General features: G+C 43.7%; 1 protein-coding gene across 1 annotated transcript in view; it reads left to right on the top strand.

Annotated features, from left to right (window-relative positions):
• otog (otogelin) overlaps nucleotides 1–23,847 on the top strand; it is a 134,314-nt gene extending 110,467 nt beyond the window's left edge. The window contains exons 39-56 of the mRNA XM_078415407.1: nucleotides 4,093–4,197; nucleotides 4,565–4,751; nucleotides 5,799–6,019; nucleotides 7,838–7,976; nucleotides 9,828–10,019; nucleotides 10,608–10,820; nucleotides 11,392–11,496; nucleotides 13,164–13,268; nucleotides 13,840–13,941; nucleotides 14,952–15,050; nucleotides 15,148–15,188; nucleotides 15,274–15,349; nucleotides 15,861–16,039; nucleotides 17,595–17,699; nucleotides 19,115–19,234; nucleotides 20,058–20,103; nucleotides 22,137–22,216; nucleotides 23,647–23,847. Of these exons, the coding sequence (XP_078271533.1) occupies nucleotides 4,093–4,197; nucleotides 4,565–4,751; nucleotides 5,799–6,019; nucleotides 7,838–7,976; nucleotides 9,828–10,019; nucleotides 10,608–10,820; nucleotides 11,392–11,496; nucleotides 13,164–13,268; nucleotides 13,840–13,941; nucleotides 14,952–15,050; nucleotides 15,148–15,188; nucleotides 15,274–15,349; nucleotides 15,861–16,039; nucleotides 17,595–17,699; nucleotides 19,115–19,234; nucleotides 20,058–20,103; nucleotides 22,137–22,216; nucleotides 23,647–23,847 (2,316 nt within the window). The remainder of the gene's footprint in view (nucleotides 1–4,092; nucleotides 4,198–4,564; nucleotides 4,752–5,798; nucleotides 6,020–7,837; nucleotides 7,977–9,827; nucleotides 10,020–10,607; nucleotides 10,821–11,391; nucleotides 11,497–13,163; nucleotides 13,269–13,839; nucleotides 13,942–14,951; nucleotides 15,051–15,147; nucleotides 15,189–15,273; nucleotides 15,350–15,860; nucleotides 16,040–17,594; nucleotides 17,700–19,114; nucleotides 19,235–20,057; nucleotides 20,104–22,136; nucleotides 22,217–23,646) is intronic.
• The last annotated feature ends 3,311 nt before the right edge of the window (nucleotides 23,848–27,158 follow it).

Consider the following 27,158-nt stretch of genomic DNA (forward strand, 5'->3'; position numbering starts at 1 on the left):
TACTAGAACAGCATTTAAAAGACACCTGGACAGCTATGTAGATAGGAAAGGCTTAGAGGGTGTGGGTCAAATGTGGACATATGGGTCCAGCTTAGAAGGGGCATCTTGTCGGCATCGACTAGTTGGGCCGAAGGATCTCTTTCCATGCTTTATAACTATGACCAAGTTGAGGGGAAATTTCTTCACTTGGAAGGTTGTGAATCTTTGGTGTTCAACTCCAGCGGGTCGTGGAGGAATTGTCGAATGGTATGTTCAGAGAGAAATTGCTAACGTTTTGGGATATATGAACAGGAGGATGAGGAAAGACAGTTAAGAGCAAAAACTGGCTACCTCAACCTTGGAAAGGTAGTAATTTAGTCACTGCCTTGTCAAATACCACAGCAGACTTGATGGGCCTGTGGCCCACTTTTTCCTTATTTGGAAAGTCACAGTGGTGCAGCGGTAGAGTTGCTGTCTTACAGCGCCAGAGATCCGGGTTCGATCCTGACGATGGGTGTTGTCTGTATGGGGTTTGTACGCTCTCCCCGTGACTGTGTTGGTTTTCTCCAGGTGCTCTGGTTTCCTCCCACATCTCAAAGACGTACAGGTTTGTAGGTTAATTGGCTTCTGTAAATTGTTAATTGTCCCTAGTGTGTAGGATCGTGCTAGAGATCGTTGGCTGGCGTAGACACGGTGGGCCGAAGGGCTTGTACCCACACTATATCGCTAAAGTAAAGTCTAAAGGAATGGGCCAAATGTGGGCAGGTGGGACTAGCTTAGATGGGGCATCATGGTCGGAATGGACGAGTTGGGCCGAAGGGCCTGCTTCCATGCTGTGCGACTCTATGACTCTAAAATGGCCGAATTTCCAAACAATAACTCTTTAACACAAGTCTCAGAGACTTGTGTTCGCTGGATATTTTGTAAGAAGTGCGGGTCCTGATGTGACTAGACCTGTGCCAATCCAAACTAATCCAATCATCGTATCATTAATTATGTGTTTACTTATCAAGGACACCTGGTCCACAGAACAAATGCGTCCTTAATTGGCTGTTACTAAATATCTTTGCTACATCGATATAATATATCAAAACTTTTAGTAGGGGTCCTGATTATTAAAATGCATCTATTAATAATATTTGTGGAAAAAGACAGGATGTTTGATACTCAGTCATGAGAAAAAATGTGAAGCCTGTGAGTGAGTCTTATACATCCACATAGTTTATTATACATGCTTCGTATTTTGTTTAAACTATCTGCTACTATATCCTCCTCCTATTTTGTCTTGGTACCACGTATTTTTACAATTCAAGTGAAATGGGACCATGGAGACACAAGGAACTGCAGATGCCAAGAATCTTGCTTGGAACACAAAGTGCTGGAGTAACTCAGAGGGTCAGGCTAGAGACTTGAGTCTGAAGAAGGGTTCCGACCCGAAATGTCATCTATTCCCTTTTCTCCAGAGATGCTGCCAGACCCGCTGAGTTACTCCAGCATTTCTGTGTGTCTCTCTTCGGTATAAACCAGCATATGCAGTTCCCCCCAACACATTTTGTCTTCTCTTTAACAAAGCCAAATTAATGGACAGGGAAGGTTTAGAAAAATATGGGCCAAACATGGGCAGATGGGGCTGGTGTCGATGGTAGCTTGGTTGACATGGGCAAGGTGGGCAGAGTGGCCTGTTTCCATGCTGTATGACTGTGTAAATTCCAGCAGTTTCACTTCTCAGCTTCAGCAGAAGGCTTCAAATGGAAGCTCCAATCTACTGAAGAAGGGTCCCGACACGAAACGTCACCTATCCATGTTCTCCAGAGGTCCTGTCCGACCCGCTGAGTTACCCCCGCACTTTGTGTCCTTTATTGAACCTTTCTCTTCTTTTCTAATTTTGTATATAAAATATCTCTGTTGATAACCTAAGAGTCAAACCTACAGAATCTAACTCAGTTTAGTAAGAGCACCTGGCAAGTACATTGGACCATACACACAGACGTATAGTTCTCCACTGTGACCAGACTTGTGAATCTACCACCTCTTGTCCACCCCATTTGGTTATGCTTTGATTATTTTATTTTCTTTGCCACTATTTCAGATTTCATTACACTCTTACGTCATTCTGCTGTTTTGCACTCATTGTATTTATCACTTGAGACATAGATAGGGTAGACAGTCAGAACCTATTTCCCAGAGTGGGAATATCAAAGACTGGAGGGTATAGCGTTAAGGTGAGTGGGGTGGTTTAAAGGAGATGTGCGGGACATTTCTTTTGTGTGCACTTGAATTTAGAAGGATGAGGGGGGATCTTATCGAAACATATAAGATTATTAAGGAGTTGGACACGTTAGAGGCAGGAAACATGTTCCCAATGTTTGGGGGGTCCAGAACCAGGGGCCACAGTTTAAGAATAAGGGGTAGGCCATTTAGAACGGAGATGAGGAAAAACGTTTTTCAGTCAGAGAGTTGTAAATCTGTGGAATTCACTGCCTCAGATGGCAGTGGAGGCCAATTCTCTGAATGCATTCAAGAGAGAGCTAGATAGAGCTCTTCAGGATAGCGGAGTCAGGTGGTATGGGGAGAAGGCAGGAACGGGGTACTGATTGAGAATGAGCAGCCATGATCACATTGAATGGCGGTGCTAGCTGGAAGGGCCGAATGGCCTACTCCTGCGTCTATTGTCTATTGTCTACACAGTGTGGTGAGTGCTGGGAAGGTGCTGCTGGGGGAGGTGGTGGAGTCAGATACGATTCGGGCATTTAAGAGACTTTTTGTAGGCACATGGGTATGCGGGGAATGGAGGGATATGGATTACATTGCAGGAGAGATAAGAATCGTAAAAACAACAGCACTGGTTGACTTTAGAGATACAACATAGAAACAGACCCTTCGGCCCACCGAGTCCCTGCTGACCATCGATCATACATTAGCACTATCATACACACTAGGGACAATGTACAATTTTACCGAAGCCAATTAACCTACAAACCGGTATGTTTTTGGAGTGTGGGTGGAAACCTGAGCACCTGGAGAAAACCCACGTGGCCACAGGGAGAATGTACAAACTCCATACAGACAGCACCTGTAGTCAGGATCGAGCCTGGGTCATTGTCACTGTGGGGCAGCAACTCTATTGCTGTGCTGCTGTGCCGCCCACAGTTCATACTCTCAGTGACGGACACAAAGTGCTGGAGTAACTCAGCATCTCTGGAGAACATGGGTAGGCGACGTTTGGGGTCAAAACCCTTCTTCAGACTTGGTGAGTTGTGGATGGTGATGCCGACTTAGGTAAAATCTGACGTGTGCAAGCTTTCACAGAACGTAACCCTTACGTAAGTCAGGGAGTGCCTGTATTTCAAAGCTTGGAACATTTCTTAGTTTTGCTCTTCAGACTGAATACATCTGTCATGAAAATACATACTGACTGCTAATTGAGATTGTTTATGTCATCAGTGTACAAGGTGGCGGCAGAAACGTGGTGACTCTTATGTACTGCCTCAGTGTAATCTACTATTCTTACGCTCTTGTAGTTAAGTAAGATTGTGCCAATGTCTAGCAAGGTTTTTACTGAAGATTTTTAGTGAAGACTAGACCAAGTGGGCCCAAACCTGTATTGGTGCAGCACCCTCTCCTCCCCTCCTCCCCTCCTCCCCTCCTCCCCCCCTCCTCCCCTCCCCCCTTCCCCTCTCCCCTCCCCCCCCTTCCCCTCTCCTGGCACTCCATCCCCCTCAACCCCCCTTATCCTCCCTCCTCACCCTCCTCCCCCCCCCCCCCATCCCCTCCCTCTCCCCTCCCTCCCTAGGAGATAGATTTAAACTTTAAAATGTGAATAACTTTAAAAATATAACACCGATTTCAATGAAACCTTCCATTAGAACCAAAGGGACGACGGTAGGCCTAAAATTGTTGCGCTATCGTGTACTGTTTTGGCTGTAGTTCAGGATTCAACCATCAAACAAATGAGAGTTTTGGTATATAGATTTTTACTGACCAATATTGTTATTGAATTTTTCTGCAAAAAAAGGTATTTCACTGTATATGTGACAAACAAGTACCTTCGGACCATGTGCAATACAGATTGGTAAAGGATTGTAGTTAATCTCCACGTTTCTTTCTAATCAGACCACAATGATGCAACCACAAGTGAACTCTACCTACATCTGCCTAACGAAGCTTAATATAACTCATGGGTCGAATATTGTCATTATCGATCATGAAAAGAGAACGGTAAGGTCATTATCTTTAATTTACGAATCACTCTCTTGCCCCTGAATTTTTTCATCATTCTTCCAGTCCTTAAGAAATTAACATGAGTTGTATCAATTAAATTTTGTGATAAAACCAATCAAAAATGAATTATAAATCACCCTGTACACGAGGGACAATTTACAATTTTTACCAAAGCCAATTAACCTACAAACCCGCACGTCTTTAGATTGTGGGAGGAAACCAGAGCACCCGGAGAAAATCCATGCAGTCACAGGGAGAATGGAGAAGCTCAGTGCAGACAACACCTGTAGTCAGGTCTCTGGAGCTGTAAGGCAGCAACTCTACCGCTGCGCCACCCTACTCATGACAGTTTTGTTTGTTGTAGTTGAACGTTAATTCAAAGTTGGCCTACACTCCATTCCGAAGATTTGACTTTGAGATCGTTGATACTGGGAGCATGTACACCATTATGACTCCAGCGGGCATAATCATACAGTGGTTTCACAGCACCGGGATTATGGTCATCGACACTGGAACACCCATTAAAAAGCTGGCTACTTTGGGACTATGCGGTACGTGAACAATTGTTTCCTTTACGTGTTTTAAAGCACATTCTGAATCATAAAGGCCAACAGAGTAAGGATATTTAATTACATACAATAATGGTTCAATGGTTTTTTCATTATCACGTAATCCAACCTAAGGTACAGTGAGATTCTTTTTTTGCATACAGATCAGTAAGATTATTGCCATACAAAAGCACAATCCCCGGTTAAGTACATAATGCAAAGAAACAGCCCATGGTGTCCATATGCAGGAGTCGCCAGGGCTTGGTGCCGTTTCATCCCAACAGCAGCTGGCCATAAAGGCCTGTTGTAGCCTCACTGTCCGATTGTCCCACAAACTGTCGTCCCTCTCCTCGCCCGGCCACCTTCAGCCTTTGTGCCCCGGGGACGCCTAACACAGCAGACCTGGAGGACGTGAATGGTTCTTCCTACCGTCCCTTGTCCAGTGTCCGCCACCGACTCTCCCCCCCCCCCCCCCCCCCAGGTCCTCTCAGGTTCCCGGTCTCCAGCAGGGGCCTGGCTCGGTGGCTTCCCTTTCCCAGTTCCGCGGCGGGGGAGTCGGGCCTGCCGCGGCTCGCTGGGACCTGAAAATTGAAGATTTTTTAAAGAATAAATTACGGTGTACGCGACATTTGAACCTGGCATGAAAATCCAACTAGTCAAAATGTTGGCATCTGTCCGAGGGCCTCCAACGAGGACGATGGGAGGTCAGGACCGCTCTCTAGTTGTTGAGAGGGCGGTTAAGTTGCCTCATAATAGATGGGCAAAAACTGTCCCTGAATCTGGACGTGTGCTTTTTCACACTTCTATACGTCTTGGCTGATGGGAGAGGGAAGAAGAGGGAGTGTCCGGGGTGAGACTGGTCCTTGATTGTGCAGATGATTGCGGTGGTCTTGCCGAGGCAGCTTGAAGTGTTGATGGATTCAGTGGGAGGGAGGTTGGTTTGCCTAATGGTCTGGGCCACGTCCACAACTCTCTGCAATTTCTTGTGTAGGTTAAATCAGTGTAGTTTAAATCACTGCCCTGAATCTGCATTTTCCAACATATCTGCAGGTTACTGTGACGGAAACCCAACCAATGACCTGACTTTTAAAAATGGCACAGTTCTTGGCAAGGACGTTGATCCAGACTTCTTTGCAGAGGAATGGAGAGTGGACAGCACGGAGACTGGAATACAAATGATTCGGCAACATGAGGTGAATTGTTCGACCAGCAACTGCTCTGAGTGCTTCAAAATGCTCCAGAGCGAAACGTTTGCCCCCTGCCATGCACAAGTAAGTACCTCAGAATTAGTCTTTAATTTCCCAAAGATCAATCCTCATTCCCTATTCAACGCCACATATGAATGATACATATAGAGATTCTGCCTGACCCACTGACGTCTAGGACCAGAGGGCACAGCCTCAATAAAAGGACTTGCCTTTAGAATGGAGATGAGGAGGAATTTCTTTCGACAGAGGCCATAAGGAATAGGAATAGCATTCGGCCCGTCAAATCTACGCCATTCAATCATGGCTGGTCTACCTCCTAACCTCATTCTTCTGCCTTCTCCCCATTACCTCTGACACCTGTACTAATCAAGAATCAAGAGGGTGGCGAATCTGTGGAATTCATTGCCACAGTTCAGCACTCTGTCATTTTTTGTAGACCGGCATCTGCATTTCCTTGGGTCTTCATTCATTTCATGTGGCCTCTCCTGTTTCCAATCTATTATTTCAAACTTCTTTGCCATCGATTATATCTGGCTTGTTTCTTCCCATTCTGCAAGTCATTTATGCTTTGTTTCTTCGAAATGACTGCCGTCTTTAAACCCAAGGATATCAAATTCATCATCCTACAAGGGTACCCCATCACTTTCAAAATGAGAACCTCTGAGTGTTCCTGACCATTCAACCCATTGAATCTGCTCCGCCATTCCATCATGGCCGATCTATCTTTCCCCTTGAACCCCATTCTCCTGCCTTCTCCCTGTAACCTTTGAAACCCTTATTAATCAAGAAACTATCAATCTCTGTTTTAAAAATACCCAATGACTTAGCCTCCTGTGGCAATGAATTCCACAGATTCACCACCCTCTAGCTAAAGAAATTCCTCCTTTTATTCTGAGGCTGTGCCCTCTGGTCCTAGACTCTCCCACTACTGGAAACATCCTCCCCACACTGAAAATAGTCTCATTTGTTACACCCTATTTTTGCATTTGTATTGGAAATGCAATATATTTGCACATTGAAGAAAATAGCAAAAATCTGAGGGAATTTATATAACAAATTTGGTCTTTTGTTTATATTTGAAGATGCCTTGTGCCCACCCTGTGCTTTATGGTCTAATATCTGCCTGGTTTAGAGAGGTTCGGCTACAGGTTGCATAGATTTACATTGTTTTCTCTGGAACATCGAAGGCTGAGGGGAGACTTGGTAGAAGTATAGAAAATTATGAGAGGCACAGATAGGGTAGACAGTCAGAACCTTTTTCCCAGGGATGAAACACTGGAGGGCAGAGCTATAAGGTGAGGAGGGAACGTTTAATGGAGATGTCTGGGAGTGTGCTGGGGACTGGAATGGACAGCCAGGGGTGGTGGGGGAGGCAGGTATACCAGTGGCATTTAAGGGGCTTTTAGATAGACACAAGGAGATGGAGGGATATGAATCACATGCAGGTAGAAGAGATTAGTTTATCTTGGCAACTCACCTCAACACAAGAGGGTATAGCTTTAAGGTGAGAAGGGAAACATTTAATGGAGATGTACGGGGCAAGTTTATTTCCCACAGGGAGTAGTGGGGGCCTGGAATGCATTGCCAAGGGTGGTGGAGAAGGCAGATGAGACAGTGGTGTTTAAGAGGCTTTTAGCTAGGCATATGGAAGTGCAGAGAAGAGAGGGGTGTGGATCATGTACAGGCAGATGAGATCAGTTTAACTTGACATCATGTTTGGCATGGATAATGTGGGCCGAAGGGCCTGTTCAGAAGGACATCAGTGGACAGGTGTGCCTATCAGTGTGGGCTGAAGTTCCTGTGCTGCACTGTTCTATGTTCGAGAATGTTACAGATCTTAATCAGCATTTTGGAAAGATTTAACTCCTATTTTGATGGTAGGTTTCTCCAGAGATGTTTTGTGAACTCTGGATCCGAGATTCACTGTTTGTGCACAGCCATTGTTCGGCGCTGGGGGCGTATGTGGCGCTGTGTAATAAGTTCAGTATTTGCATTGATTGGAGGAGGCCAGACTATTGCGGTAAGTAGCACTGTTGAATAAGTTGACATCTGGTTGCTGCTTGTATAACGGAACAGATTCAATGGCGGGCAAAGCCCACTGTAATCTGCATAAATAACATGCCTGAATCATCTGCTCTGCTGCATCTCTGAGTAAGACACACAGTGCTGGAGCAACACAACAGGTCAAGCAGCATCTCTGGAGAACACGGATGGATGACGTCTTGGGTTGGAACCTTTCGTCAGACTGATTTGGGGGGGGGGGGGTAAGAAAGCTGGAAGAGTGGGGGGCAGGACAAAACTGGCACAAAACCTCTCACTTGCCTGGCTTTGTCCTGCCCCATCTCTCCTTTCCAGCTTTTTCTCCCACACTGCAATCAGTCTGAAGAAGGGTCCTGACCTGAAACATCATGTGTCCATGTTCTCCAGAGATGCTGACCCGCTGAGTTACTCCAGCACTCTGTTCCTTTTTTTGTAAACCTGCATCTGCAGTACCTTGTGTCTACATCTCTGAATGTAAGGAGTCTGGAAAACTCCATATATTCAGGTTCAAGCCATCAGGTTCAAGAATAGATTTTTCCCCAACAACCATTAGACTTTTGAACAATGCATAAAACTAACCATAATTAGAATTAGGGAAAGGGGAAGATACAGAGTGCAGAATATAGTTCTCTGCATTCTAGTGCACCAGTTCCATAGAGAAAGTCCAACGTCCACAATGGGGTGGAGGTAAATCGGACAGTACCCTAGCTTATGGAAGGACCGTTTGGAAGCCTAGTATCAGAGGGGAAGAGCTGTTCCTGAGTCTGGTGGTGCACGCTTTCCAGCTTCTGTACTTTCTGTCTGACTATGGACTGTCTTTGGTTGCACCAAGAACTTTGGGGGGGGGGGGGGGGGGTTTCCACAAGTATTGTGGTTAGTAATTTATTGAATGTTTTTGTTTCTTATATATTATCAATGTATATTGTGGTTACAGGCCTGTTATGCTGCTGCATGTAAGAATTTAATTGTTCCATTGTCGGTTCATCTGACAATTAAACACTCTTGACCTCATGACAAATACTATGAATTGGATCTCTTCCCGTTACTTCTTAATTGCTCTGCAAACTGATGAAGGAAGAGAAACAAATAATAGAGATGATAAAAAGTGATGAATAGTTACACTCATTTTACCTTTGTTTAAAAATAATACAGATGGAAGTGCATTTAATGCAGCTTGTAAATGTTTTGTTTAGTTTATTGTCGTTTGTATTGGCTTTCTGTTGCATGCTATCCAGTTAGTATAAAGACTAGATTACAGTTGAGCCGTCTGCAGTGTACAGATACAGGATAAAGGGTATGTGTAGTGAATGGTAGGTGATAGTCTCAAGGTTTCCAACGAGGTAGATAAGAGGTCAGGATCATTCTCTAGTTGTTGATAGAATGGTTCAGTTACCTGATAACAGCTGGGAAGAAAATGTACCTGAATCTGGAGGTGTGCGTTTTCACAATTCTGTACCTCTTGCCTGATGGGAGAGGGGAGAGGAGGGAGTGTCAGGGGCGAGACTAGTCCTTGATTATGCTGGCGGCCCTGCCGAGGCAGCGTGAAGTGTAGATGGAGTCAATGGAAGGGAGGTTGCTTTTTGTGATGGTCTGGGCTGTGTCCACAACCCTGTGGAATTTCTTGCGGTCTTGGATGGAGCTGTTCCCAAACCTTGCTATGTGATTTACATCAATCCTTGCAAAGTTAAGCAAAAAGCAGAATGAATGTGCACAAGTCACTAATATTCTTGCCGCAAGATGGAACTGGCAACCCTGTTCATAATCATTAGGGTCCATAATGTAAATAAATATAATTATATTTAGTGGGTTTTTTCTGCTATTTTTATTTCAGCTTTCACTTGCCCTCCGAACATGATATACCAAGCTTGCGTGCTGACCTGTGAAGCAAAGACCTGCCAGAACAGAATTTTCTTCCCATCGGAAGACGCTCCATGTCCCACCATAAGTGAAGGATGTGTCTGTCGAGAGGGATCCATTCTCCACCGCCTTGACTCCACCCTGTGCATTCCCGAGGCAAAATGTGGTATGTGGCAGAGTCCCACACAATATCTTTAGTCTAGTCCAGAGGCACAGCACACAAACAGACCCTCAATCCTACTGAGTCCATGCTGACCATCGATCACCCGTTCACACTATGCTATTCCATCTTTTGCACCCACTTCCTACGCTCTAGGGGCAATTTACAGAGGGCCAGTTAACCTCCAAACCCACATGTCAATGTGATGCGGGAGGACCCCGGAAGAAACCCATGTGATCATTGAAAGAACATGAAAACTCCGCACAGATAGCACCCGAGGTCAGGATCCAACCCGGATCTCTGGCACGGTGAGGCAGGGTTCAACCATACTCCAAATGCGGCCTATAGAACTGTAGATAGACACAAAAAGCTGGAGAGACTCAGCGGGACAGGCAGCATCTCTGGAGAGAAGGAATGGGTGACGTTTTGGGTCGAGACCCTTCACATGTAACATGGCTTCTTGACTCTTGCATTCAATGCCCTTACAGATGAAGGCCTGCATTACCATAGGCACACACTGTATACTATAGCAGAGTATTGGACATTCCACGTACTTATTGCTTAAGGTCATTGAGTGTATTTTGTACTCTTCAGCTTGCACGGATAGCTGGGGGCTGCCACATGCTGGGGGCGATACGTGGGATGCATCAGTGGACGGCTGTTGCGTGTATCAGTGTCTGGAGAATGGGACCATTGTTACCGTTGACCACGACTGTTCAGCTGTCCCAAAACCAGTTTGTCCTCGCTCTGGGGAAGTAGTGGTCAATCTCGCTGGCGATAAGAGCTGCTGCCCTGAAAAAATATGTGGTAAGTGTTAAATTCTGTTCAACGGTCATTAATCCTCCTAAAATATTTTTTTTACCTCTTTGTAGGTTTTAATCAAAAATGGAACATTAAAAAAAATCCAATCTCTGCTTATAAGTCGAGCCTTCCTTCCCAGCACCATCCCAGTGATTTCCACTGCTACCACATCCTTTTGTGTTGAGTTTAGTTTATCATCATGTGTACCGAAGTAAAGTGAAAACCTTTTTGTTTTGTGCTATTCCATCAGTGGAAACACTACACATGATTACAATTGAGCCGTCCACAGTGAACAGATTACTGGATAAAGGGAATAACGTTTAGTGCAAGATAAAGTCCAGTAGATTCTGATTAAAAATTGTCCGAGGGCCTCCAATGAGGTAGATCCAAAACGTCACCTATGCATGTTCTCCGGAGAAGATGCCTGACCTGCTGAGTTTCTCCAGCACTTTGTGTCTGCCTTTGGTACTCCAAGTGAAGTCTGATCAATGTTTTGTACAGTGCAACATGTTTACCAGAACGCTGCCTAGATTAGAGGGTCAGTGTGCTTTGTATTAATATTTTATTCTATTTTCAGCTTGCAATCAAACAGTCTGCGAGAGCTTTGCCCCTCAGTGTTCACATGGAGAGCGACTTATTACCCTTTACAAACCAGACTTCTGCTGTCCTGACTACTTTTGCGGTAAGCATATTCGTTATTACAGAAAATTCCTACAGGAGAGAAATCCTGAGGAAAAGATTTAATGTGCACCTCTTTAAAAAAAAAATCGATGTATATTTCCAGTCTTGGTATTATCGTGGGTAATGAGCGGCCATTGCCAGGAATATTTAACATTTAATGCCATTGTGGCTTTCATAAATCTACAAGGGGCCACAGTTTAAGAATAAGGGGTAGGCCATTTAGAACCGAGACGAGGAAAAACTTTTTCAGTCAGAGAGTTGTGAAGGCAGGAACGGGGTACTGATTGAGAATGATCAGCCATGATCACATTGAATGGTGGTGCTGGCTCGAAGGATCCAATGGCCTCCTCCTGCACCTATTGTCTATTGTCCATTTCGTAAAAGATAGAACTTAGAAACGTATAGCATAGGAACAGGGCCCAGCGGTAGAACCGCTGCCTTACAGCGCCAGGGACATGGGGTTGATCCTGATTACTGGTGCTGTCTGTACGTAGTTTGTACTTCCACCTCATGACTGCGTGGGTTTTCTCTGGGTGCTCTGGTTTCCTCCCACACTCCAAAGACGTACAGGTTTGTAGCTTAATTGGCTTTGGTAAATTGCAAAATTGTCCCTAGTGTGTTTGGTGGTGTTAGTGTACAGTATGATCACTGGGCAAAGCGGGTTGGACCTTTTTCTGCGCTGTATCTCTAAAGTCTAAAGGAACAGGCCTTTTGGCACCTCATGTCTGTGCTGAATGCAAAGATAAGCTTACCTCCTCTGCCTGCACATGATCCATATCCCTGGTTGTGCATGTGCCTTTCTAAAGGCCTCTTAAACACAAGTATCACATCTGCCTGCGCCACCACTCCGGGAAGCACATTCCAGTATTAGCACCTACAGTTGTTCATGCATGGATCACCACAGAATAGGTGGGATAAAATAGAACGAGCATACTGGTGATTGATGTTTGGTGTGGACTCGGTGAGCCAAAGGGCCTGTTTCCACGCTGTATCTCTAAAGTCTGAAACTAAAACAGAACAGACTTCCATACCTCCAAAGAGAGAATAATCAATTTGTTGTGCAGCATCTTCCATCTGTGAAGATGCGTTGATGACAAAGTTCAGACTGCATGCGTTTTGGATCAGAGAAAAAATAAAATAAAATAAGTATAATAATTTCATTTAAATTTGTCATACATGACATATGCTTTCAGAGTAATTAAATATTTATACAGATAAAAGTTTAATGTTGAAATAGATTGGGGAAAATCTTTTTTCCCCAGCGTGGAAATGTCAAACACAAGAGGGCATGGCTATTAGGTGGGAGGGGAAAAGTTTAATTGAAATGTGCGAGGGAAGATTTTTAAAAGGAGGGTGGTGGGTGTCTAGCATGTGGTGCCTGGGATGGTGGTTGAGGCAGATATGATAGAGGCGTTTAACAGGGTGTTAGATGGAAAACAACACAAAGTACTGGAGCAATTCAGTGGGCCAGGCAGAGAACATGGATAGATGACATTTTGAATCGGGACCCTTCTTTAGACGTCAAGACTGGAGGGATATGGATCGGAGGGGGCAGGCAGATGATCTTGACATTATATTTGACGTGGACATTGTGAGCCGAAGAGCCTGTTCCTGTGTTATTCGTGATCCATTAGCTACTTTAATTGATAGACTGTTAATTTTCTACAGAATGCGATCCAAGGAAGTGTGGGTCTGATATCCCAACATGTCGAGAGGACCAGACATTGATTGCTACTCGAGCTGATGGCAGTTGCTGTTTGGCATACATCTGCAGTAAGTTACACACATAAATATTGATTCAAGACGACTAACGTGTACCCGAACATTCAGCAAAAGTTTATTCCTGAGAGTTCATAGAATCAAACAGTGTGGAAACAGGTCCTTCAGCCCAACTTGCCCCATTAACACTGGTTCCACCTGCCTGCGTTTGGCCCATATCCCTCCAAATATTTCCCATTCATGTCCCTGTCCAAATATTTCTTAAACATGAAGACAGTAGGGTGAGTTAAGTATTTGATTGTAGTACCCTATCCTGCAGGATTATGGCAAGGTTAATGGAAATGAATGCTGTTTGCTGCAGTCTAATTCAGTGCTTCCACAGCAGTTGAGTTATATTTTATACAATGGCCATTAACCAAAGAGTAGTGAGTAATAACATGTTGTTAACTGGCCTCAACTGCCTCCTCCGGCAGTCTGTTCCATATGGAAATGGAACAAGCAGGGATGGGGCATCTTGTTCGTGGTGGACAAGCTGGGCCCAAGGACATTGTTCCATGCTGCAGGACTCTGACTCTCTATGTCCATTGACCAATATGATAATACTTTTGCTTTTCCATGTACTCAGTGTGCGGTGCTTGCTCGGACCAGATACCCACCTGCCCGGAAGGAGAGATGATCACAGTGGACAACAACACAACGGAGATGTGTTGTCCAAACTACCAGTGTGGTGAGCACGATGCTTTGTCGTACAATCCATCACAATCATTACTGCACAAAGAAGTGCGGCACACTGCAGTCTGAAGCAGGGTCTCGACTCGAAATGTCACCCATTCCTTCTCTCCAGAGATGCTGCCTGTCCCGCTGAGTTACTCCAGCATTTTGTGTCAATTGTAGGAGTCAGGTTGTAGTTCGATTTCTAAAAGGACTATTGCCACGTAACGTAGGGCAGCACAGTGGCACTGCGGTCGAGCTGCTGCCTCACTGCGCCAGAGACCTGCGTTCAATCATGGCTGCGGGTGCTGTCTTCGTGGAGTTTGCACGTTCACCCAGTGACTGCGTGGGTTTCCTCCCACATTTCAAATACATGTGCATTTGTAGGTCAAGAGTGTTTTATTCCCATATGTCCCAAACAGAACATTGAAATTCTAACTTGCCGCAGCACAATTGAATATGTAATCATTCCTGAGAAATTGGACTGAGGTACAATGAATAGCTTTTGTTTACGAGCTACCCAATTAAATCAGATCATGCTATACACCAATAGATCAGGTAGTGCAAAGAGAAAAATACCACAGCACAGAATACTTTACAGCATTCTAGCGTAACAGTTCCTGGGAAAAAGTCCAAGATTGCAATGAGGTTGGTTGGAAGATCAGGATTAAACCCTAGCTTATGGAAGGACTGTTCAGAAGTCAGAGGGGAAGAAGCTGTTCCTGAGTCTGGTGGTACACCCTTTCAAGCTTTTGTATCTTCATGCAGTCGTGATATCAGGCTTCAAAACATCTTGAGTTTTGTTGTGAGTCTCATGAACACTTTACAAGTATAGTGTACAGATATTGCTTACGATAGGACACCCTGATTTTGCTGGGTGCGGTTTACCATCTTGATTCAGCACTGTATTGTAATACGCCATGAGACGTCAGAGTTGGGAGAATCACGCAGATTTTTTTGCCACATTTCAATTCGGAGAACCGCATACTTTGTCCTCGTGAATGATCTCTGGTTTACTTCTCCTAGTTTGTGAAATAAATCGATGTCCAAAGTTTCAGTGTCCTATGGGAATGCAGGAACTCCGGGCCTGGGGTCCGGATCGGTGCTGCCCAATTCATTCCTGTGGTATGTGCACTTTATTTTGAATTTCGAAAATATTTGAGCAACTTACATGACTTAAGTAATTAGGCTTCATTTTATATATTTCCTTTTTTATTTGCAGAATGCGCCTGTGAGACATTTCCTAAACCTCAGTGCAAATTGGTGAGTGACACATCGTTATGTTTTGGTATACTGTCTTTTCCTCGGTCTGAAGACTTCCGACTATTGTGTTGTTTGATTATTTTAGGGAGAGATGTTGGTAAATGAACAACAATTTGGAAATACCACAGCCAATCCTTGTGCGTGCCAGGGATACAAATGTGGTAAGCTCATCTTCATCACTCTGATCGTCCAAGTGCAAATACGATAGGATATAACTTTAATTACCCCAGGAGGGAAACTGGTCTGCCAACCATCATAAAACACAACAAGATACATGAAACATGAAATTAAAGTGATGAGTGGAAAGTCCAGGATTGGGGAGGGGGAAGGGGAATCAGTCTACCCCACGACCCAAATGAGAATTAAATGCAAGTCTAAAAATGCAACTTAATTCCACAAATAATGCGAGATATTAAAACATTCAAATTGTTGCAGGCAAATTTAATTGAGATTGGAAAGGGATGAAAATTAAAATATCAGCCTTTGGGTCAGACTGAAGAAAGGTCCCGACCTAAAACATCACCTATCGATGTTTTCCAGAGATGCTGCCTGACCCGCTGAGTTACTCTAGCAATTTGTGCCGAAACTTTTGAATGAGCTTGTTTTATTCTGTATTGTAAAGTGTTTTCTGGACTCAGATACATTATTTTCATGTGTTTGTTTGGGTTGCAGTAAATGACAAAGTGTGCATTGATGGAGAGAGAGGCACATTACACCCTGGACAAGTCATTGTGCAGCATACCACGGATGGGCTGTGTTACACCACACAGTGTACACACAACCTGGACAATCAAACCGCCTTCTACAATCTGCTCGTCAACATGGTTAACTGCTCGGCACAATGTGAAATGGTAATAATTCTTGAGTAGTGAAGTTTCACCATTATTAAATTCTGCATCAAATCTTGCTAAGCCATTTAAGCTGGAAAGAGTGCAGAGAAATTATATGAGGATGTTGAATTGAATGGAAATATACAGCATGGAAACAGGCCCTTCAGTCCAATGAGTCCACGCCAGCCATCGATGACCCTCTCACACTCGTTCTATGTTATCCCACTTTGAGGGGGATTTTACAGAGGCCAATTAACCTACAAACCTGCATGTCTTTGGGATGAAACCCAAAAAACAGTGTACAAGGGTTTAAGGTAAGAGAGGCAAGATTCAATAAGAATGTGAGCGGTAACTCTCTGTAGGTTAAGTGGTCTTCTGTAAATTGCCCCAAGTGTGTAAGGAGTGGATGAGGAATTAGGTTAACATGGCACTAGTATCGAATGGGTGATTGATGGTCGGCGTGGACTCAGTGGGCCTGTTTCCATGCTGTATTTCTAAGTTGTGATTTAATGAAGGAAATAGAAATGCCAGCAACCCACTCCAATAAAACTAGATTAAGTTCCCTGCCCCCCCTCCCCCCAAACTACAGTGTGGAGAATAGTGATGTGAAAAAAGATGCGCAAAATTTAAAGCATTCTAGCCACCAGGTGTGTTGGGGAGTGAAGGACTCATGCATTGCCACTATCTGTCACTTTGCAGTCTTTTATAATGCAACTTATTTTAGTTTATTGTCACATGTACCGAGATACAGTGAAAAGCTATTTCTGCGTGCTAACAAGTCAGCGGAAAAGCAATACATGATTACAATCAAGTCATCCATAGCGTACAGCTACAGGATAAAGGGAATAATGATTAGTGCAAGATAGAGTCCAGCAAAGATAATGCGAGGATCTCCAATCAGGTAGATAATAGATGAAAGTTTACTTTCAGTAAACCAGAAAAGCCATTGCCTTCTTTGAAAGCTTATAACAATATACTGTGATTATCATATTATAATTACTAAAAATTTGGTACAATATGCAACTGAATAAGATCCTGGCAATTTTAATGTTTACTAGACCAAGTTGGGCCGAAACCTCTCCTGCATTGGTGCAGCACCCTCTCCTCCCCTCTCCCCTCACCTCTACGCCCCTCCCCCTCCCCTCCCACCAATCCATCCCCTTCAAACCCCCTTTCCCTCCCTCCCTCCCTCCCTCCCTCCCTCCCTCCCTCCCTCCCTCCCTCCCTCCCTCCCTCCCTCCCTCCCTCCCTCCCTCCCTCCCTCCCTCCCTCCCTCCCTCCCTCCCTCCCTCCCTCCCTCCCTCCCTCCCTCCCTCCCTCCCTCCCTCCCTGGGAGATAGATTTAAACTTTAAAATGTGAATAACTTAAAAAATATAACACCGATTTCAATGAAACCTCTTCCATTAGCACCATAGGGATGACGGTGAGTAAGGTAGGCCTAAAATTGTTGCGCTATCGTGTACCGTTTTGGCTGTAGTTCAGGAACAAACAAACAAGTGTTTTAGTATATAGAGACAACAACGTGCTCTACAGCATGTGAGACACATTAACGTTTGTCTTCTATTAAACATACAGAACCAGGTTTACATTCCTCCTGATGACCTGACAACATGTTGTGGTGTTTGCAAGAATGTATCCTGTCTAGATAACCTGGGAAATGAAAATTCAACCTTTCACAAGGTGAGAAGGAATGTTAGAAAGAGAATGCAATAGTAAATAATTGACATTTTGTGTGATGTGTTCTACCTACCAGAGATGGTGATCAGGTCATTGATTTCATGACAACCATTTGAGGTGTTCCATGCGTCTGCCTCTTTGTAATATAAAATACCTTCCAACTCAAAAATAAGCCTGAGGTTGGAAAATAAACAATGTTAGCAGTTGAATGTTAATCAGTACACTATCACCAATAGTCTGCAGGTAACTGTTAAACTGTAAAGGTTATTGCTGTATGATTCAACTATTATGGTTTAATAAATGAATAAATAAATAAATGAATGATCCCAGTGATCGACAGTATTGGTATTGGTTTATGATTCTCATGTATGTCAAGATCCTGGGAAAGGCCATCCAGTCCAATCATACCATACATCAGTACAATCAAGCCTCACACAAGTTACAACAGGTAGTGCAAAGTGAGAGGGTACAGAATACAGTTTTGCAACATTGCAGTGTTAGTTTCAGAGAAAATGCCTAATGTCCATAATGAGGTAGGTTGGAAGATCGGGACTGCATGTGCAGAATACAGATAACCCTTGGTGTAATGGACCATGGGGGTGGGGTGGGGGCAGAAAAATAGTATCTGTTGTTGACGATTGCCTGCTATAACCGAGTAATGGATCCGTTCCATCCACCTAGCAGTCACTCCATGAAACAACGGGTTGTTTTCAAATACTAAGTTCTTTTTAACAGCTAAAAATGTACTTTTCTTATTAGCAAATAATATTAAAGGCTGTTTGTTACATTACCATTGCACAAGTGTCGATCGAAGCAATTGCTTGTCAATGTCAGTGGCCTCCCACTGTGTAATTAGCAGCCTGTGTTCTTAAAGAGACAGTGGTGTGGCTCTGTCTGCTACCATGAGAATCCATTATAATAGAGTTGCAGCATTATAGAGAACGAGTCCAAGGTCCACAATGACATAGGTTGGATGTTGTCTAATTTTTAATCTCTGGTTTAACTTGATAGTTGCCCAGAGACACCACTGTTTCAAGCACCTCGTGCTTGTTTAGTGGAGTTCCTCCAGAATGATGAGAACATGTACGGAGTTTGTACGTTCTCCCTGTGACCGCGTGGGGTTCTCCCGGGTTCCCCCTCACATTCCAAAGAAGTGCAGGTTTGTAGGTTATTTGGCTTCCATGAATTGTCCCTATTGTGTAAGTTAGAATTTGTGCACGGGTGATCGATCGCTGGTCGGCACTGACTGAGTGATACTTGGTTTCCACACTGTATCTCTAAACAAAACATGACGATTTACCTCGGTAACCTAGGCGTTGGAAAATTAAATCACCACTTTCACTTGATTGTTAGGAAAATGTTATAAACTACTCTTGTCTGAAAACTCTCCCTTACTACATTTCATTTTCTTTCAATAGCCTGGAACATCATGGGTGTCCAACTGTGTCAGATACGATTGTACAGACACGGTTTTGGGACCCGTCTTGATCACTTCAAACATCATTTGCCCGCCTTTCAACAAAACCGCCTGTTTGAAGGTCAGTGAGTCACATATCATGTGTTCAGTATGGTTTAATTGAGGATTTATTCTCAATCATGTTGTAGACAGAATTCAAGATTCAAGATTCAAGATAGCTTTATTTGTCATCCAATATTGGACGAAATTCAGTCACCCACAGTCCAACAATAAAAGCATTAAATAGGCATTAAAATTACACAACCCCAAAAACACACAAAAAAAGAAACATCCATCACAGTGAGTCTCCTCCAGTCCTCTCCTCACTGTGATGGAAGGCCACAATGTCTTTTCCCTTCTCCTGCCGTCTTCTCCCGCGGTCAGGTTGTTGTGGTTGCAGGCCGCGCCGGACGGTCCCCAGCGGGCCGGCCCAAGGTGATGGTAAGTCCGATCCACGGGCTCTGCGAACCGGAGCCCTGGAGGCCGCCAGCTCCAGGAGTTGGGCCGATGGTAGGCCGCAGCAGGAACGGAGACAACACCCAGAAAACAAAGGTCGGGTCTCCGTTCCCCCCCCCTCCCCCCCACATACACACATAGTACACAAACACAAAAACACCACATCACAACTACAATTAAGACAAAAAAACAACAAAAACACAAAGACAAATGGACCGCAGGTAAGCCGCAGCTGCTATGGCTATATGCTATACTAAGCATTTGGCCAAGAGAATGGCAGATCCAAATCAAATTATTTCAAAGTGGAAGTCAATATCCTTAAAGCAATGTGCATGTAGTCCAAATGTAGTTTGTACAGATGTATCACAATGTCCCAACTTTTGACTTGATTCTGATGTGCATTGTTCAACTTTGTTGCCACGACAATAATTAAAGCTTTTCTCCCTCAGATTGGAGGATCTGTTATAACATACATGGATGGCTGCTGTATCAGTTGTGAGTAATCATTTAACTGAGACAATTCTGAATCGAGGAATGATCAGCAATTCATTAAAATCGGTTTATTTTTACCATTGAAATAATCAACAGCACGGAAACAGGCCCTTTACCCCAACTCATCCAATCAGTCAAAAATGCCCCAACTACACTAGTCTAACAAACCTTAATCCCTCTAAACCTTTCCATCCATGTACCTGGCCCTGTGTATTTTAAATGCTGCTATAATAATAATAATAATATATTCCTTTATTTGTCCCACACCGGGGAAATTTACAGTGTTACAGCAGCAAAGTGGATAGCAAGAGATCATTCATTATAAATAAAAGTAAAGACAAGGATAAATTGTCATCAATTTACTGTGTATTCCTTAAGTGTTACTGTTGACTCGTCTGCTGGGAGCAGTGCTGGTTGTGCAGTCTCACAGCAGCAGGAAGGAAGGACCTCCTATATCTCTCCTTCACGCACTTGGGGTGAAGGAGTCTGTCACTGAAGGAGCTACTCAGTGGAGTGACAGTGTCCTGCATGGGGTAGGAGTCGTTGTCCTGCAGCGATGTTAACTTTGCCATCATCCTCCTCTCTCCCACCACCTGTACTGAGTCGAGGCACCTGTATAGTGCCTGCCTCAACTACCTCCTCTTGCAGCTTGTTCCAGATGTCCACCAACAAAATGGTAACATTCACATAGAAGTCAGCTATATATTAAAACTCTCGTTTGTTTGTTCATGAACTACAGCCAAAATGGTACACGATAGCGCGACAATTTTCGGCCCACCTTACTCACCGTCGTCCCTTTGGTGCTAATGGAAGAAGTTTCATTGAAATCGGTGTTATATTTTTTAAGTTATTCACATTTGAAAGTTTAAATCTGTCTCCTAGGGAGGGGGGATAAGGGGAGTTGAGGGGGATGGAGTGGGGGGAAGAGAAGGGGGGAGGGGGATGGAGGGGGATGGAGGAGGAGGGGACGGGGAGGGGGGAGGGTGGGGGACGGAGGGGGATGAGGGGGGAGGGGAGGAGGAGGAGAGGGTGCTGCACCAATGCAGGAGAGGTTTCGGCCCAACGGGTCCACTTGGTCTAGTTATTTCTATAATTCCTTTATAGGCAATAATTATTTCACAAATTGAAATATTTATACTCATCACAACACAAAAATAAAGCTCCTAAAATCCTGGCTATTCTGTAACTGAATTGAATGATACAGTTCAATACAAAACAGTGAAGGGCAGGGAAACAGTCCACGCAGACCATCGATCACCCGTTCACGATAGTTCTATGTTATCCCACTTTCTCATCCACTCCCTACACACTAGAGGCAGTGTACAGAGGGCCAATTAACCTACAAACCCCCACATCTTAGGAATGTGGGGGGAGACCAGAGCACATCTACACAGGGAGAACATACAAACTCCACAGAGTCTGAAGAGGGGTCTCGACCCCAAACGTCATCCATCCCTTCTCGCCAGAGATGCTGCCTGTCCCTCTGAGTTACTCCAGCTTTTTGTGTCTCTCTTTGGTTTAAATCAGCATCTGCAGTTCTTTCTTACGTACAAACTCCACACATGTAATTGGTATTTTTTAACAGCAATTTGTGCTATTTTGCAACATTAAAAAAATAATATATATTTTCACCATCAAAACAATCAGAGCTATTCCACTCTGTTCAGTAATCGGTTGTGTACCTCTGTGTCAGACGCAAGCAACAAAACTCCTTTAGTGGTGACTAATTAGTGATGTCAATAAATCATCAATAAATCATAATAAATCAGTGGAAGGTTGCTTTAAATTAGTTAACATAAAAACAACAAGAAACTTAACGTTGTGAATGAATGAAGTTAACAACTATCCAAGCATATAATTTCAACTGCGAATGAAAGTTGGAAACTTTTCAAATCACTTCACAGCTTAACAGAAAGAACAATCACATCTTGAGAAATGCACTATTCTTTTTTTTAAAAAACGAATCGTGTCCAACTCGTGTTGAAAGGTTTGGAAATGCACAGTGATATATTTTATTGGTAATGATATATTTACAGGTAAAGAGGATGTAAAGTTATGTCAAAAGGTGGTGGTGAGGATGACCATTCGAAAGAACGATTGCCGAAGTAACACACCTGTGAGTAACCAATGTAATGAACAAGGGGTGGGCCATTTAGGACTGAGAGGAGGAAAAACTTTTTCACTCAGAGAATTGTGAATCTGTGGAATTCTCTGCCAGCAGTGGAGGCCAATTCACTGGATGTATTCAAGAGAGAGTTAGATTATAGCTCTTGGGGCTAACGGAATCAAAGGATATGGGGAGAAACCAAGAACAGGGTAGTGATTCTGGATGATCAGCTATGATCATATTGAATAGTGGTGCTTGCTCAAAGGGCCAAATGGCCTAGTCTTGCACCTATTTTTTTTAAAAATGTTACTATGCGCTTCTTGTACTCGTACTCACCGTCAAACTAGCTGTCACCTTTAGAGACATACAGCATGAAGACAGGCCCTTCAGCCCAACTCGCCCATGATGCCCCATCGAAGCTCATCTCATTTACCACGTTTGGCCCATATTCCACTAAACCTTTCCTATCCATGAACCTGTCCAAATGTCTTTTAGATGTTTTTGTACCTAGCTCAACTACCTGCTCTGGCAGCTCGTAGCATATACTCACCACCCTCTTTGTGAAAAACGGTGCCCCTCCGGTTCGCATTAAATTTTTCCCATCTCCCCTTAAACCTATGTCTTCTGGTTCTTGATTCCCTTACTTTGGGTAAAAGGTTCTGTGCGTTCACCCGATTGATTCCCTTCATGATCTTATCTATATACCTCAATAAGATCGCCCCCTCAACCTCCTGCACTCCAACAAATAAATTCCTAGCCTGCCCAACCTCTCCCTGTAGCTCAGGCCCTCAAGTCCTGGCAATGTCCTCGTGAATCTACTCTGCACTCTTTCCAGCTTAATGGCATCTTGCCTAGAGCAAGATCACCAGAACTAACATGTCATTATATAGAATCTTATTTAGGATTTTATCAAAACGTATAAGATTATTAAGGGGTTGGACACGTTAGAGGCAGGAAACATGTTCCCAATGTTGGGGGAGTCCAGAACAAGGGGCCACAGTTTAAGAATAAGGGGTAGACCATTTAGAACTGAGATGAGGAAAAACTTTTTCAGTCAGAAAGTTGTGAATCTGTGGAATTCTCTGCCTCAGAAGGCAGTGGAGGCCAATTCTCTGAATGCATTCAAGAGAGAGCTAGATAGAGCTCTTAAGGATAGCGGAGTCAGGGGGTATGGGGAGAAGGCTGGAACGGGGTACTGATTGAGAATGATCAGCCATGATCACATTGAATGGTGGTGCTGGCTCGAAGGGCTGAATGGCCTCTTCCTGCACCTATTATCTATTGTCTAATACAGAGTAGGTACTGACCTCCCAGCCTAACAAGCATATTACTTTCAGTCTGAAGAAGGATCCTGACCAAAAACGTCACCTATCCTTTATCTCCAGAGATGCTGCCTGACAATGAGCCTCCAAGTGTTAACACGTTGCCCTGTTTTCCAGGTAAACATAGTGTCATGTGATGGGAAGTGTCCCTCAGCAAGTATATACAACTACAGCATTAACACGCACGCCAGGTTCTGCAAGTGTTGCAGGGAAATTGGGCTGCAGAAACGCATGGTGCAGCTCTACTGCAGCAGCAACACAACTTGGGTCAACTACCCCATCCAAGAACCGACTGACTGCTCCTGCCAGTGGTCCTAGAGTTCGACGGGCAGAATCGAACAATAAACAGCCACTCCTGTCTCACCCGTGAAACAAAAGGTCTTTGACGATCTGTAGTTTGGTGCCACGTGCAGTCTGTTCCAGCTAATCCCGATCTCTAGTTAGGAATTATTATTGTTATTTTAGTTTGACATTTTACTGACGATCCTTTATTTCTTACTCCTTCACCATTCTCCACAACACTGCCTGAAACGGTCCATTAATTTAACTTGCTAAAGAAAACTCTGCCTCCTACCTGCTTAAGGTCGCCAAAGAAGTCCAGCAAACTGGAGTCTAACTTATACTATTCTGAGAGTTCACCCCAAATTGTTTCACTGCAAGTGATCTACCAGTTTAGAACATGGAACAGTACAGCACAATAACAGGCCCTTCGGCCCATAATTTCTGTGTTGAAAATGATTCCAAGACCATAATTTCATAAGCTCTGGGAGCAGAATTAGGCCATTCGGTCAATCATGATCTATCTTTCCCTCTCGACCCCATTCTAATAACTTCTCCCCATAACCCTTGACACCCTTACTAATCAAGGATCTGTCAATCTCCACCTTAAAAATATCCATTGACTTGGCCTCCACAGCCGTCTGTGGCAATGAATTCCACAGATTCACCACCCTCTCACTGAAGAAATTCCTCCTCATTTCCTTTCTAAAAGTACGTCCTTTTATACTCAGGCTGTGGCCTCCTATTCTAGACTCTCCCACTAGTGGAAACTAGTGGAAACATGGATAATCATCTCTGATCTACCTGCGTATGATCCATATCCCTCCATTCCTTGCTTAACCATGTACCTATCTAAAAGCCTCTTAAAAACTACTATCCTAAGTGCCTCCCGACAGTCATCTACCCTTGGCAGAGCATTCCAGGCACCCACCACCGTCTGTAAAAAATAAAGTTGCCCGGCACATCTCCTTTAGACTTTGTCTACTGGCCAGAGATATTTGAATGCCCAAGTAGAAATAGTTTGATTTCCTGGCCCCCAATCCCTCACTTAAAAGCAAACAGACCTCACACACAATATATATATATATATATATATATCCTAAAACTTCTATAAAATCATTACACAATTATCTTAATTATCCATTTTTAATTAAATGTTATCTTTTGAAACATTTTTGTACAGAACTATTGCCTGGTATTGCCAATGGATTTAGTAAAACACCTTGAATGTTTTTTTAAAATTCTAATACTTTGATTAGAACATTTAAGGGTAGGTTATGGCATAGATATGTAGTAGATATAGTACAGATAATTGGATTCTGTATATTTCGGTGCACTTTATTTAAACATTAAAACAAATAAAACAGAACCACCTTTTTTTTCCCATATTTGTGGACATCCGATATTTAGTCAAAATTGCTGTGAAATGAGTCATTATTTTTTTTATCATACATGTGCGTGTAGTTTTCTAGTTATATATTCACAGATTGTGCTGATCTCCAATTGATATGGGCTTTTGTGACAATTCTAATTATATGAATAAAGATTAAAAATAAATGGACCAATAATTTTAATCGCCATGTCAGTGCTTTTTAAATATGTACTGAGTGCATGTGTAGACCAGCATTAGAAAAAAAATGCTCTTTCATTATGTTTAGAGATACAGGAAACAGGCCTTTTGGCCCGCCAACTAGCAATCCCCCGTACACTAGTTCTATCCTACATCCTAGGGACAATTTACAGAAGCCTATAAACCTGCAAGCCTATGGAAGAAACCCACACGGTCACAGGGAGAACGTGCAAACTCCACACAGACAGCACTCAAGGTCAGGATCGAACCGGGTCTCTGGCGCTGTAAGGCAGCAACTCTCCTGCCCAAAATTCAATCAAAATTGAAAAACGCACATCACTTCAATTTACCAAAAAATCTGAAGCAGTGTCTTCCATCCTTTGGTGCTCCGGTTTCCTCCCGCACTCCATAAGTGTGCCGGTTTGTAGGTTACTTGGCTTCAGTAAAATTTGTAATAGTTCCTAGTGAGTAGGATAGTGTTAGTGCACGGGGATCGCTGGTCAGCGCGGACTCAGTGGGCCGAAGGGCCTGTTTCCGCACTGTATCTCTAAAAATTTCATTGAGAGATGTGGATATATGGATCTTGAAAATAATGAGATAAATTGGACATTGCTTGAAGAATGCACAAACTTGTGCTAGGAGCTGTGAACGCCCAGACACATGTGACCCAGAGATTGACATCGGAAGCACTTCTTATCTGGTTATCTTAAACAAATCCCTGCTCTCATCTTCTGATCGATCCTTTCCCTGCAAAGTTCAAAGCAGCTGAGGCCCCAGAATTGCCATTTTAACTGGCTGTTTGGGGGGAAACAATTAAATTAAGGGGAAATGATCTCTGGTCCTTCGTGACCATTTTAACTTTAAAGCGTTCTTAAGTCAAGAGGGTCTCATTAGTGAACTCTTTCATCCAGAGTCTCGTACAAGAAATAATAAAAACATGGAAAGTGAAAGGATGCAAACACCTGGACAAGACCAGTGTTCCGCCTCTCCTGAGGAATCTGATAAATGTTTCTTGCATACTTCAGCCAAAGAAGTGTTAACATTGTCAGGAAGGTGGATAAGTAAACACGGGTCGCAATCAATGAAGTTCAATCGTGGTAGAGTTAAATTGATGGCAAAAACACTGCAAGAGGCGGCTTAGATGTCCTGCAGGTGTACAAGGGGCTTTCCTGTGCACAACACTACACTCTGCCTTGGAAAAGTGGCCAACGTAATCGAAGACGTCCTACCCTGGTCATTTCTCCTTTTCCCTGCTCCCCTCAGGTGAGAGGTACATAAGCTCGAAAGTGCGTGCCACCAGCCTCAGGAACAGCTTCTCCCCGTCTGTTATCAGGCTTCTGAATGGTCCTTCCATAAGCTAGGGTTCACCTCTACCCCATTGGACATTGTCTATGGAACTGTTGCGCTGTTTAACTTGGGGCATCGATTTTGAGCTGTCTACCTGTCATTCCACCGCTTAGCAAAATAATTTGTTTGACAACACCTATTGCAGCCTTGCTTCCGAATGTTTCAGCTCATTCTAATTGCCTTTGAAGCGCCTAATTTGAAACCTAAAACCCTCCGTGTAAACTCTCAAAACATCGGCCAAACTGGATTGTTTTTTCCTGTGATGAGTTCACTGCTCCCAGAAAATAATAACGTATTTATTCTGTGGTGGATAGGATGTGCTTATCCACATCTTAGCTCACATTTCCTTAGCCAATTACTTTAATGTTGTGGGCCCTGGTTATTGATCTTACCACCATGGGACACAATCTTAATTTTTCGTTGGTTCTTATGC

Source organism: Rhinoraja longicauda, chromosome 18 (genome assembly GCF_053455715.1).
Source record: "Rhinoraja longicauda isolate Sanriku21f chromosome 18, sRhiLon1.1, whole genome shotgun sequence".
Taxonomy (NCBI): Eukaryota; Metazoa; Chordata; class Chondrichthyes; order Rajiformes; family Arhynchobatidae; genus Rhinoraja; species Rhinoraja longicauda.